This window comes from Venustampulla echinocandica, assembly GCF_003357145.1.
Source record: "Venustampulla echinocandica strain BP 5553 chromosome Unknown scaffold_1, whole genome shotgun sequence".
NCBI lineage: Eukaryota > Fungi > Ascomycota > Leotiomycetes > Helotiales > Pleuroascaceae > Venustampulla > Venustampulla echinocandica.
In genome coordinates, this window is record NW_022474206.1 from 479,846 (window position 1) to 492,295 (window position 12,450).

Consider the following 12,450-nt stretch of genomic DNA (forward strand, 5'->3'; position numbering starts at 1 on the left):
GGTAGATAGGGGTTGCGATGCTACCTCCTCCACCTTTTAGCGAAGAGGATTTTCCTTGGGCCTCATCTTAAGGAAGGAGCTATGGCTGTTCCCTAGTGACAATAATCTTCACAAAGTTTATGTTACCGTGGAACTGGTATGTTGCACAAGCTATAGAGAGAGAGTTCTACTCCTATATTAGCTAGAGTGCCAACGTGGAAGCCCTCAAGGCTTTACACGTAGTCAGTGCGAACTTTCAACCTTCTTGATAAGGTCTTCTAGCTGCTCATCAACAAAATATGGGTTGTCTTTTCAGACAAAGTGTCCACACTTTGGTGCGATAAGTGGCCCCTTCGCCCTGTCTGGTTCAGTGAGCCGATAGAGTCCCTCGTTGTACTTCTCCCACATACAGTTTCTTCTTAGTGAAATGCTTAATTGAGGAACAATTGTTCACTTGCTGTTGAGTATACATCGCAGCCATGCCCAAAGGAACCTTCAGCAATCGCCCATTCCTCCTTTCAGTATTGTTCGAGCTCATGACCAACGACGGTTTCCCGAGGACTTTATCCGAAGTCTTCGATCCCTTAAGCTTTCGCTGTGATGGGTCGGGCAGCATGTTTTTGATCTCGCGTCTGTCAAATCCCTCGTTGTACTTTGCACCTGATTCAAATATCGTTGTCATCTTGGTATAGGCGGCTTCGTACAATCGAGCGAGATGCCGGGGGGGAGCCGTCTGCTCTAGATTAAAGGACGGATCCTTCGGATTCGGCCAGATATTCGCGTAGTCAGTGTTTTCAGGATTAGAGTCAAGGAACAGGATTCCTTCAACAATTGTAGGATATCTAACTCAGACGCGAGTCGTTAGTCGCGACGCTAGCAACAAGAAGATACATGTCGTCTATTACCTAGCAGCATATCTTCGCGCGACGTGCGCGCCTATGCTGTTGTTTACAAAGACAATGGGTGAGCAACGATCGGGGGATAAAGTTTGAATCAACTCGTGGAGATCGTCAGTGACATCGTCCAGTTTGCGCGCGTGGCCGGGCTCTTTGTCCGGCCAGCTTTCGCGGGAGTCTCCCTGAGAATCCCCCTGCTCATAGCGGCTGTACGTGATTATCCATGGCTTCGGAGAGAGATTCGACTGCTGAATGAGTTCAATAGTCGGTTTCCAAAAGCCCTATGCGAGTCCAAGGCCATTAACGCAGACGATAAGGAGACTGCTTGCCACATCTCCTTGGAAGAGCTCATACGCGAATGGTGCGTCTGGCTTGGAAGGGAGAGTCACGGTCGGCATGTTGAATCAGGCAAATTCCTTCAACAGGTCACAACTCGAGAAGGACTGCTGTAACTGAAGGTGCTTTCACTGATGGTAAAATGGTGGAATTCACTGGGGAGTCAGGCTTACAGTATAAAACGCCCTACGCCCTATATATTGGATAATGTTGGATCATGTTGGACATGGCCTTGAGCAGCCAACGAAATTGCCTGGCCTCAGGATTACCCCACAACTACTTGTTGTAGTGGCTTTAAGCAAAACCCTTGCTAGCTCCCTAGTACTATTTTCCTTACCCGCTGCTTCTCCACAAGTATGTACAACACCATCCCTGTTAAACGTTAAATCCGCCACTTGCGTGTTAACTGTCCGGGAATATTTTTGTGGTTTTTCACACCACGCTCATCAAAGAATGCCTAGCGTTGCATTCTCACTCAAAGCAGAATGTGTTTGACATATCACAATCCAATCCACATGGGTAAACAAGTTTACAAGCTCAGTCACATCATGATCACTTCTTGTCATGCAAGGGTGTGTATGAAAGACTGTGTGGAGTCAGCACTATTAAAAGAGAGTTTATAACTTTGGGTTTTAAGTACGTTGCACAGCATCGGTGCATTTCTAATGTAAGTAAATTGGGATTAGGATATCGCTACGCTCACTGGTTCAAACAAGCGCTTGGGACTGATAAGTCCCGCGTCTTCTGTTACTTGGAACACTTTGATCTACGACACACTATTCTCGTCATGACTATTCCAAAGGCCGGGCACACTGTAAGTGGTCTTCCCCAACATCGAATTTTCAGCTGATGATGAAAATTAAGGCTTTCTTCACCTCCCATCGAAACAGTCTCGAGGCTCATATATCGTTGGTCAAACGAACTGGTTGTTGTAATTTGCTTCTCTCAAAGGAGCCTTTGCTTATTGATCACCACATTTTGGAAGACTGGCTATTTTCTGGACGAACAGCTGGTTGAAGTCGTTCCGTTTCAAAAGACCTTCGAGGAAGTCAGAAATAACCCATTCTGCATTCTCTATACGTCTGGGTCCACCGGTATTCCTAAGCCTGTGCCTGTTAGGTATGGGTCATATGATGGCATGGATTCCCAGCTTCTGATTCCATCGCTCGGCAACAAACCAACGTTTTTGAGCAACGTCCAAGGGAAAATGGTGTTCTTCGCTCTTCCGGAGTTTCACGGCGCAAGTCTCAACTGGACTGCAGGAATCGCTTTGTTCGCCGGAGTAACTTGCGTATCGCCCCATCCAATGTCGCTCACTGCTAACCTGGCCAGCCAGGTTTTTCAACGTCCCCAATCCTACGGTGCAATAATGGTGCCCTCTCTTGTCGTCGACTACTATAACAATGACACCTATTGCGTGAGGATGCTTCAGGGCCTGAAATTTATTGTATATGGAGGTGGGATGCTGCCAGAGGAGATCGGAGATGTCATCTTCTAGCGGATTAGGTTGATGACTCTGATGGGACCTTGCGAGATGGCGCTGCTTCCTCATCAAATGCTTGATGGCCCTCGGGATTGGGAGTGCATTTCTCTGAGCCCATGTCTCAGTTATACATTCAGAGATTGGCATAACTGGCTGGGCAATTTGACCATCGTAAGACAAAAGAAGTATGGGCTGCACCAAGGTGTCTTCTCGACATTCCCGCAGAAAGAAGAACATGCCTTGGGTGATTCCTTCGAGCCTCATCCACTCAAACCCGATTTGTGGCGCTTGGGAGCAAGGGCAGACGACATCCTCTCTTTCACCACGGTAGAGAAGTTAAATCCCTCGGGACTGGAGAGCATCATTCCGTCAAATTCACTTGTCACGTCGGCGGTCATTGGAGGTTAAGGCTAGTTCCAAGCGTCCCTCCTCCTTGAACCCTGTGAGTACCCCAGGAACGCCACAGAAGAAGGGGCTTTCCTCGACCAGGTGTGGCCGAGCATTGTTCAGGCCAACTGCGACTTCCCAGCCCACGGCCGAATCATGAAGAGTTTCGTGATTCGGACAGACCCTGCGAATCCTCTCCCTCGCGCGAGTAAGGATACCGTGCAACGTCTCGCGGTTTTTAAGCTTTACGAGGCAGAGTGGAAGTCCCTTTACGAACGCCGAGCTCGGTGTAATCAGACTTCGAAAGAACCTGGGGTGCAGTCATCAGTCTCCTCTAGAAAACTTCACGGCAACCCGAGCCAAACGGATGATGGCGCTGTATTATCTGATAAGATGACCCTCGCCATTGAGTCTATCGTCGAGCTGAAAGTTTCAGCAGCTCTTGACCGGTTTGCATCAGTACTACTTGCAGCCGCTAGTCAGCTCCATTCCACAGGTTCTTCTGTCTTTTACGGTGCTACACAAGAAACAAAGGCTCCGATGAAGGAGTAGCTTCTTCAGGGGGGGTCGTCAATGGTGCCGTCAGTGTTCTGAATACGACGAAAACTCACGGCATACAACCTAGCTACTTCGCAAAAAGAGCGAATGGCCAGACAAAGGAGTCACCCGATGGATGGCTGCGCCAGAGAATCGACCATACGCTCGCTGAGAATGTCGAGGTTGACCACCTCAAGGATGATACCGATCTCGTTAATTTGGGCTTGATAGCCTTCAAGTTTCTTCGCTCCTCAATACAACTAATGCTTTCATTGTTAAATCCGAGCAGCCAGGTGGACCTTATTCAGAGCGAAGCCATCCTCTCGAACCCAACCGTCGCCAAATTAGTAGCAGTAGTTGTCCAGTAACTAAAATATCGGCAATAATCTTGCCATACTTTGCACTCAATAAGACTATTATGCCATACTCCTAGCGCCTACTTTGATACGGTTTCTAATTGTTAATTAGCATGTATTGAATACTGTTTATCCGGAATATTTTCTCTCTATAACTTATAGCAGTTCATTAAAGCTTTCTTCTACTGGAATCAGGAATATTGTGTATCTTACGCGTTGTGAAACATAAAGCCTCGGAGATGAAGATCAATTCAGTCTACCTTCAAGTTTTCCATTTCAATCCCACCTACGCTGCTACAGTAGCGATTCCCTGTATTAACCACACACGGAAATTTACGAACTCTATATTGCATTCATTACTATTCTGCAAAATCGGTTAATTCGCTAATTATACGAGCAAATTAAAGTATACTTCGATTAAAGTCCCCGCTCTTAAAGTAGTTACAATAAACAAGTAACGCATATCTGTAAAGTATAAGATATATTTGAAGTTTTTCTAAAGACAAGGTTAGTTAAGCTTAATATAACATCACAGATATATAAACAGTACTTACAAAGCAAAGGATCACTTTATTCGACTATAGCTATAAGCACAAAGATATTAAGCTAAAGAAAGAAGAAGAGAGAGTACGACTTTTTGATGTGAATGCATACCAGGTACACTTTCGTGGTCACGTTCTAGGTCACGTGCCATCTGGCCTAGAGAGCGTAAGCGAGCGAACGCATGAGTTGGATGTAGCTTTTAGCTCTATCACAATATTTTAAAGACGAAAATAAAGGCTTATAATGTAGTTATAACTACTTTATTACGTTATAGCCAGTATTATATACTTCGTAGAAGAAGCATGGAGTGTAGGTATATGACAAGAAGTAGTCGACTGCTGACTGCTGACTGCTGACTGTCAGCCGCGGCCAATCGGCTCCGCGCCAGACGCCTAAACTGCCGAATGCTCCTTCAGCCCGGCGCTAAATGGGGCCATGATGTCACGTGAAGGCGTGCCTCGCGGTCAGGTTCGAGGATCGAAATCCTCCGCCCAAGTTCGGGCAAATGGAGCTTCCTTCGTTGCACTACTCGAGGGGTTCTGCCGCACAACCATGCTTGTAACGATGGCTTCTCCTACAAGACTCCACCGAACTGCCGCAGTATTACGCCCCCTCGCCTGCAGACCAGATCAGCTTGCAGAGATCACCATCTTCCCAAAAAAGGAACAGACAGTTCACCCTTGAACGCTTAGCTTACTTCCTTCGGCGCGTTTCAATGCTCTCATAAGCCCGGCGACTTTCTTCATATCTACGATTCCCCGACGAAGACCATTTTACAAACTCGACAGCGAAAATGGAGATAACAATTCATCCACCAGCAGCACGAGAACTGTTAGCCCCGCTGCTTGGATCATTACCTGCAGCTGCGATTGCATCAGAGCCTCCAAATGCACTCCTGCCTCTCCTGTCGCCAATACTGCGCCAGCGAGTACAGCTCCTCTCCGCCTCGAGTAACGAACCATGGCTGAGCCTGCTCTGTTACGACCAATCGAAAACCTCAAAATTAGAAGTAGCTGTCAAGAACGAGGCATTGGAGCCACATCCCGTGTCGGGAGAGGTCGAAGTAGACTGGGACTATGATGTGGATATCAGGTATCGCAGGGTTGATCAGGAGACCCTGCAAGCATTAGTATCGCTACGCGAGCTTGGGTTTAATGTTAAGTTGGTGTGGTGTGTTGGGGATGAGGTCGGTGGTGGTGCTGGCTGGAGAATCGGAGAAGTTGGCGTACCCGACGGAACTGAAGGCCCGTGGGGCGAGAAGAATATCGCGGATGCAGAAGATGCTTCTAAGACCAGAGCCGCAGAGACACACCATGTCACGAATGGCAACTCTGGTCTGGCAGCCCAGGAAGACGATAATGACGACGACTACTGGGCCCAATACGACAATACCCCCTCCCGCACGCCAGCGCAGAACTCCCCAGCTCCTCCGACTCTCGCAAATGGCTCCCGGGCCCAGCCTGATGAAGATGCGTACTATGCTCAATACGCCGAGGTGCAACCTGCAATGGATAACCATGACCCCGATGAAGCACGGCAGAACGGAAATATCGAGAGCTCACTGGGTAGAGACGAAATCACAGCCGAACTTCAACAAAACCTCTCCTCCCCCCCCGACGTTACGCCAGGTGCCTTAGCCTGGTCACCATCCGACGAGCGTGAAACAACGCCATATACCAATGGAATATCAGAGACATTGTTACATCCTCGTCCAGCATCTAGCACTGGAAGTAGCGGAAGTGACACGGTTGCCAAGCTGGAGAAAAGAGCTGCAGCGAATGCGCTCCGTGATCAAAACGAGCATGGAATTAAGCAGCACATCTCGACTAGTATGAAAAGTCTATATCGGCTGGCAAGGGTTTCAGGAATCGACCGGGCGGAGTTTGAACGGTTGGTTACAACTGAATTAGACTGTTTGAGTTTGATGGATGAGGATGATTGATTCGGGATTGTTTTGCTTTGAATGCATCAGGTGAACTGAATTGTAGATACCATGGGATACGAATTGGCATCGCAGATGGCGCTTTGTGGTTTTTATTAGGTCATAGCTACGGTGTTGGAATGCCTAGGTAGATATCGAATTCGATATACCAATCTCAAACCTTTAAATCTTTGTACTACTCCTTGAGATTGTCTATTGGGTCTCCCCTCGCTATCAACCGGAGATGAATTTTTGATATCTCTATTATATACGGTAGTACTTCCCTTCTATAAAAATTTAAGCAGGATATACCACGAGCAGATGTCGGCTTACCCTTACAGGCTAGCGGCCCTGACGATCATGACGATCAGGTGCTACGCCGGTGAATATCCAAAATCCCACTCTTTGTCATGTTAAATCATGGATACTTGGTCGTGAACAGTAAGTTTACGCCTCAGGCGCTCATAGTAATTGTTATATAACTAGCAAGGTAGATTGATTGTCTGCGATCTACATAAGTGACCCACATGCCCTTCTCCAAGGACAACAACACTCAACATGATTTTCTTAACAAAACCATATATTAAATAAAATACATTGAAAGTCCCCCAAAATGGCACCTATAAAACTCGTCGAATATTTCCCCCTTCCGCCCCGTTGGCTATTCGTTAAAATAACCGATGAGGATGGTGCGTCAGGGTGGGGGGAGGCTTCTCTGGAAGGACACTCGCAGGCCGTGGAAGGATGTTTGGACGCTTATACCGAGAGGATTGTGGGCATGGAAGCTAAGTTTGTGATATGCCTTGTAGAAGTAGAGAAGAAGGATATGGGCTAACCAGGTGGTGGGAAAGTGATATCGAGCATATTTGGCAGATGATTTATCGGTTTGGGTTTTATAGGGGAGGTCCAGTTATGATGAGTGCGTTGAGTGGGGTAGGTTGGTTTGGTTCCTTCTGATTGAGGGATATACCTACTGATTGAGGAGATTGATACAGATTGACATTGCGCTATGGGATTTGAAAGCCAGGAAATTAGGCGTCCCCATTTATCAGCTACTTGGTGGGAAGGTTAGAAGTACTCTTAAAGTGTACGCTTGGATTGGAGGGGATCGCCCTGATGATGTTCTGGTTCAGGCGTAAGTCCCCTATATGCCCATAACAAAGGATTTTGAGTTAACAAGTAGTAGTCAGGGCCGTAAAGACCAGGGCTTCAACGCTGTAAAAATGAATGCCACGGAGGACATGGGTTGGCTTGACAGCCCATCTGCTTTACAGTCATGTGTTGAAAGGCTGAAGACCGTGAAAAGCCTGGGAATGGATGCAGGTATAGATTTTCACGGTCGAATTCACAAGCCTATGGCTAAGCAGCTCGCCAAACTCCTCGAGCCTCATCAGCCCATGTTTATTGAGGAACCCCTTCTCTCAGAGAACATTGAGGGCATTAAAGAATTGTCACAACATATAGCAACACCAATTGCGCTGGGAGAAAGACTACACAGTCGCTGGGACGTGAAACCCTTCCTGCAAGCTGCTGCAGTAGATATTCTCCAGCCTGATGTCTGCCATGTTGGTGGTATCTCAGAGCTCCGTCGAATCGCAACGATGTGCGAAGCCTATGATGTTGCTTTGGCTCCACATTGTCCGCTTGGGCCCATCGCTCTTGCGGCTTGTGTGCAGGTCGATGCCTGCACGGCAAATTTTGCGATTCAGGAGATGAGTTTGGGAATTCATTATAATGCCGGGACGGAGGATTTGCGGAGTTATACTAAAAACCCCGAGGTTTGGGATATCAAGGATGGGTATATTGATCTGTTGACTGGGCCCGGACTGGGGATTGAAATTGATGAGGAACAGGTGAGGAGATTGTCGAAGGGTGCTAAGCCTTGGGTTTCTCCTGGATTCTTTGGGCCTGGCGGCGAGGTAAGAGAATGGTGATGATTGGATAGAAACACAAACATTGAATCTTTGAATTGTCCACATCTGTGGTTTTGGTTTTGCACCTTGATACCGAGTAGACGCCGGCTTTTCCCATCAGGGCAGGGCAATCCCCTCAATTTCGATATTGACCCCCTTCGGCAACTGCTTGACGGCGACACAACTCCTTGCTGGCTTGTGCTTAATCCATTTCTTATACTCCCTATTCATCTCCACGAAATCATCCATATCCGTGAGGAAGATGTTCACTTTCACGAGTTTATCCACCGAGGAACCGGCCTCATCGAGGATAACGGAAAGGGCCTGAAGGCAAGCTTTAGTCTTTTCGGCCATACTACCCTCCACGAGATTTCCTTGCGCATCGGCTGGAAGCTGGCCTGAGCAGTAAATAGCATGTGGTGTTTTCATCGCTTGAGACTAAATGGAACGCCGAGTCAGAGAAAGTCGGGAATGGATGAGATGAATGCCCACATAGGGTCCAACAGCTTTAGAGGTGTTAGTTCCTGGTTTTGCAGTTTGATAATTTGAAGCATGACGAACGTGGCATCGCATTTTTGCTTAGAACTGGGGTCATCTTTGACAGGCTTGATATTGTTCTTGGCGACGAGCGGTAACGGGTCGGGAACTCAGAAAAGCTTATCCGAGTTACCAAGCCATTACGCTTTGGTCGTAACCTTGTCAAGAACTTTGTAGCCGTTAATGTATTCATGGTGCTGGGCAGGTAGCTGTAATCAATAGATTGGTTGTTGAGGTTCTCAGCTGTTACACCTTAGGTGTTGTGTTGATGTTGCTGCAACTTACCACACCAACTGGTGATGCAGGGGCCTATAGCTTACTCAGCAACGATTTACTTAGAGTCTTGGAAGTTGGACCCCTCTCCTAGCAGGGTACCAGTTTGGGAAGAGAGAATAAATTCATATAAGCTCTTTAAGTGGAATAGATTCTTGTGAGAGATTCAAGATTAACCTTTGCCTCGGACATCTATGTTGTCGCTGTCCTTTCAGGGCGTGCATATAATAAACAATAATACCCCTGCTCGTGGTGGACGCCTTGCGCTAAGCGGAATGCAGGAGACAGGACACCTTACCTCCGTTACGCGTTGCGAAAAGTAATTCCATTTCAGTTCCCGAAACGCCCTCTGCATCTCCCCCTAATAGAGGATAACGTCGCCAATTGATCAGTCCTCTGATCAATGCTTCTTTCTCTCCTTCATTAATTTTGCTCCGGGGCATTTTCAATCGTAAGTTCCCCCTAGCCGTACCTAGGTATCTCACTCTCTACCTCCACCCCCAAGCCTCAGGGGAGCTCAAGCTTTCCGGAGACTTTAGCCCGAACTTCTTCGTTGAACTCTAGCTAATCAGCCGTTGATATTTAAATAGTTTACCCTATCTAGTAGTTTGGGAAACGATGTCTTCACAACCGGGTTCCGTGAGGAAACGGAAGGATGCCTCAACCCCCCTCAAAGCAAAGGATGCTTCCGCAACTGGCATTGCAGCGCCTAGGGACGCCGAACTCGATGCTCTTGTCAAGGCCACTCGGGAAAGTACAACGCCGCCTATAGAGTGGAATTACCGAATTGCGCTTGGTATCATTACAGTATTGGCGTTCGTAACGAGATTCTGGGGCATCAGCCACCCTAATGAAGTGGTCTTCGATGAGGTTCATTTTGGCAAGGTATACAGCGAGCACACATCCAGATTGGAAGAGCGCCGCTAACACTGGCCCACCTATAGTTTGCCTCCTATTATCTCGAGCGGACATACTTTTTCGATGTTCACCCTCCGTTTGGCAAGCTTCTCTTCGCTCTTATGGGCTGGTTCGTGGGATATGATGGCCACTTCCATTTTGAGAACATTGGCGACTCCTATGTTACAAACAAGGTTCCATACGTAGCATTTCGAGCAATGCCCGCTCTGCTAGGAGCTTTAACGGTCCCGGTGGTATTTAACATAATGTGGGAGTCTGGATACACTCTTCCCGCCTGTATCCTCTCCGCCGGCCTGATCCTCTTCGATAACGCACATATTGGTCAAACCCGACTGATCCTCCTTGACGCCACCCTTGTATTGGCGATGGCCTGCAGCTTGCTGTGCTACATCAAATTTTACAAGCTCAGACACGAGCCATTTGGCCGCAAGTGGTGGAAATGGCTTCTTCTCACCGGTTTCGCTCTTAGCTGCGACATGTCGACTAAGTACGTCGGTCTTTTTGCATTCATCACTATCGGATCAGCCGTGGCAATCGATCTCTGGGATCTTCTGAACGTCAACCGCCGCCAAGGTGCACTAGACCTTCCGGAATTCGCGAAGCACTTTGCTGCTCGAGCCTTTGCTCTGATTATTGTCCCATTTTTATTCTACTTGTTCTGGTTCCAGGTTCATTTCACTATCTTGAGCCGGTCTGGCCCCGGCGACGACTTCATGTCTCCTGAGTTCCAAGAAACTCTAAGCGACAATGTAATGTCCGCCAACGCAGTAACGATCAATTATTACGACCACATTCAAATCAAGCATAAGGAAACGAACGCATATCTACACAGTCATCCGGACAAATACCCTTTGAGGTACGACGATGGCAGAGTTTCCAGTCAAGGCCAACAAGTGACCGGGTATCCATATGCGGATGCTAACAACCATTGGCAAATCCTCCCTGTTGAGAATGACGAAGTTCTGGGGAAACCAGTCCAAGACAGTGACGTTGTGAGACTTCGACACATTGTTACCGACACCATGCTTTTGTCCCATGATGTTGCCTCGCCTTACTATCCCACCAATCAGGAATTCAGCACTGTGCCGATGGAAAGTGCTTTGGGTGATCGTTTTAACGATACTCTTTTTGAGATCCGAATCGAAAATAGCAAGCCAAGACAAGAGTTCAAGAGTCTTGCCAGCCACTTCAAGCTCGTCCACTTCCCAAGCAAGGTTGCAATGTGGACCCATACCACGCCACTGCCGGATTGGGCATACAAGCAGCAAGAAATCAACGGAAATAAGAATCTTGGCCAAAGCTCCAACATTTGGTTGGTGGACGAGATCCCCTCTATTCCAAAGGATAGCGAGCGCCTGATCAAGGAAGAGCGCAAGGTCAAATCCATGCCTTTCCTCAAGAAATGGTTCGAATTACAAAGAGCCATGTTCTTCCATAACAATGCTCTGACGAGCAGCCACCCTTACGCCAGTGAACCTTTTATCTGGCCATTCCTGTTGAGAGGTGTCAGTTTCTGGACACACAATGATACTCGTCAACAAATCTACTTCCTTGGTAATCCCTTGGGCTGGTGGTTGGCGAGCAGTCTTCTCGCTGTTTATGCTGGAATTATTGCAGCTGATCAACTGTCGCTCCGCCGCGGTGTTGACGCCTTAGACCAACGTAAGTCTATATCTGTTCTTTTTTGACATGTCACTGACTTTTCCAGGTACACGGTCACGACTCTATAACTCTACTGGATTCTTCTTCCTCGCCTGGGCCACGCACTACCTGCCATTCTACCTTATGGGTCGCCAATTGTTCTTGCATCATTATTTGCCAGCTCATCTCGCATCTGTACTGGTAACTGGCGCCTTATTGGAGTTCATCTTCAACGTAGAGCCAGTTGTCGATGATGGTTCTGTCGCCAAGGGCGGTAAAAAGGCACCCAAGAAGCATCTTCCAGCGCGCGAGAAGCTCGCAGGCCAAAATCTATTGACTTCCTGGGCCGCGGCAGGTGTTATCATTGCCGTCGTCATCGGAGGATGGTACTTCTTCTTGCCTTTGACATACGGTTACCCAGGCCTTACTGTGCCCCAAGTCAACGCGAGGAAATGGCTTGGATATGATCTACACTTTGCGAAATAGGTGAAGTGAGCAGTCTGGGATGTAAAACAATGGATAATGGGAGACGGATAAAGCGGTATGTTGATTTGGCATATTCAAGCCATGTCTGAGATTAGCGAATGCATCTGTATCATATACGGGAAGTGGGATTGATATATCCCAGAATGAAATTTTCTTTTGTTAGTTATAGGAAATGGGTGTTGATGTGAAAAGGTAAAGCTCCGTCAAAGAAAGTATTAACAATGAAAATTACCACTCCCCTGCA

The 12,450-nt window shown here is 47.6% G+C and overlaps 6 protein-coding genes across 6 annotated transcripts in view; 4 read left to right on the forward strand and 2 right to left on the reverse strand.

Moving 5' to 3' along the window:
* The window catches only part of BP5553_02686 (uncharacterized protein), a gene marked incomplete at both ends in the record, with an annotated part of 1,826 nt that extends 553 nt beyond the window's left edge, over positions 1 to 1,273 (reverse strand). The window contains 3 exons of the mRNA XM_032011309.1: positions 390 to 821; positions 885 to 1,120; positions 1,181 to 1,273. Of these exons, the coding sequence (XP_031871002.1) occupies positions 390 to 821; positions 885 to 1,120; positions 1,181 to 1,273 (761 nt within the window). The remainder of the gene's footprint in view (positions 1 to 389; positions 822 to 884; positions 1,121 to 1,180) is intronic.
* A 725-nt stretch (positions 1,274 to 1,998) lies between these two features.
* On the forward strand, positions 1,999 to 3,986 carry BP5553_02687 (uncharacterized protein; the record flags this gene model as incomplete). Its single annotated transcript, XM_032011310.1, has 5 exons — positions 1,999 to 2,025; positions 2,221 to 2,628; positions 2,710 to 3,097; positions 3,161 to 3,530; positions 3,578 to 3,986. 5 exons carry the CDS (start codon positions 1,999 to 2,001, stop codon positions 3,984 to 3,986), a joined length of 1,602 nt encoding a protein of 533 aa, XP_031871003.1.
* Positions 3,987 to 5,310: 1,324 nt separating this feature from the next.
* On the forward strand, positions 5,311 to 6,459 carry BP5553_02688 (Uncharacterized protein; the record flags this gene model as incomplete). Its single annotated transcript, XM_032011311.1, has 1 exon — positions 5,311 to 6,459. The coding sequence occupies one exon, from the start codon at positions 5,311 to 5,313 to the stop codon at positions 6,457 to 6,459; it is 1,149 nt and encodes a 382-aa protein (XP_031871004.1).
* A 592-nt stretch (positions 6,460 to 7,051) lies between these two features.
* On the forward strand, positions 7,052 to 8,372 carry BP5553_02689 (putative mandelate racemase lactonizing protein; the record flags this gene model as incomplete). The annotated part of the gene is made up of 4 exons (XM_032011312.1): positions 7,052 to 7,227; positions 7,338 to 7,371; positions 7,434 to 7,573; positions 7,625 to 8,372. 4 exons carry the CDS (start codon positions 7,052 to 7,054, stop codon positions 8,370 to 8,372), a joined length of 1,098 nt encoding a protein of 365 aa, XP_031871005.1.
* A 96-nt stretch (positions 8,373 to 8,468) lies between these two features.
* BP5553_02690 (putative BRT1 protein, down-regulated by mating factor B) lies at positions 8,469 to 8,946 on the reverse strand (the record flags this gene model as incomplete). The annotated part of the gene is made up of 3 exons (XM_032011313.1): positions 8,469 to 8,789; positions 8,844 to 8,857; positions 8,913 to 8,946. The coding sequence occupies 3 exons, from the start codon at positions 8,944 to 8,946 to the stop codon at positions 8,469 to 8,471; spliced, it is 369 nt and encodes a 122-aa protein (XP_031871006.1).
* An 833-nt stretch (positions 8,947 to 9,779) lies between these two features.
* Positions 9,780 to 12,206, forward strand: BP5553_02691 (MIR protein; the record flags this gene model as incomplete). The annotated part of the gene is made up of 3 exons (XM_032011314.1): positions 9,780 to 10,046; positions 10,106 to 11,741; positions 11,788 to 12,206. 3 exons carry the CDS (start codon positions 9,780 to 9,782, stop codon positions 12,204 to 12,206), a joined length of 2,322 nt encoding a protein of 773 aa, XP_031871007.1.
* Positions 12,207 to 12,450: the final 244 nt, after the last annotated feature.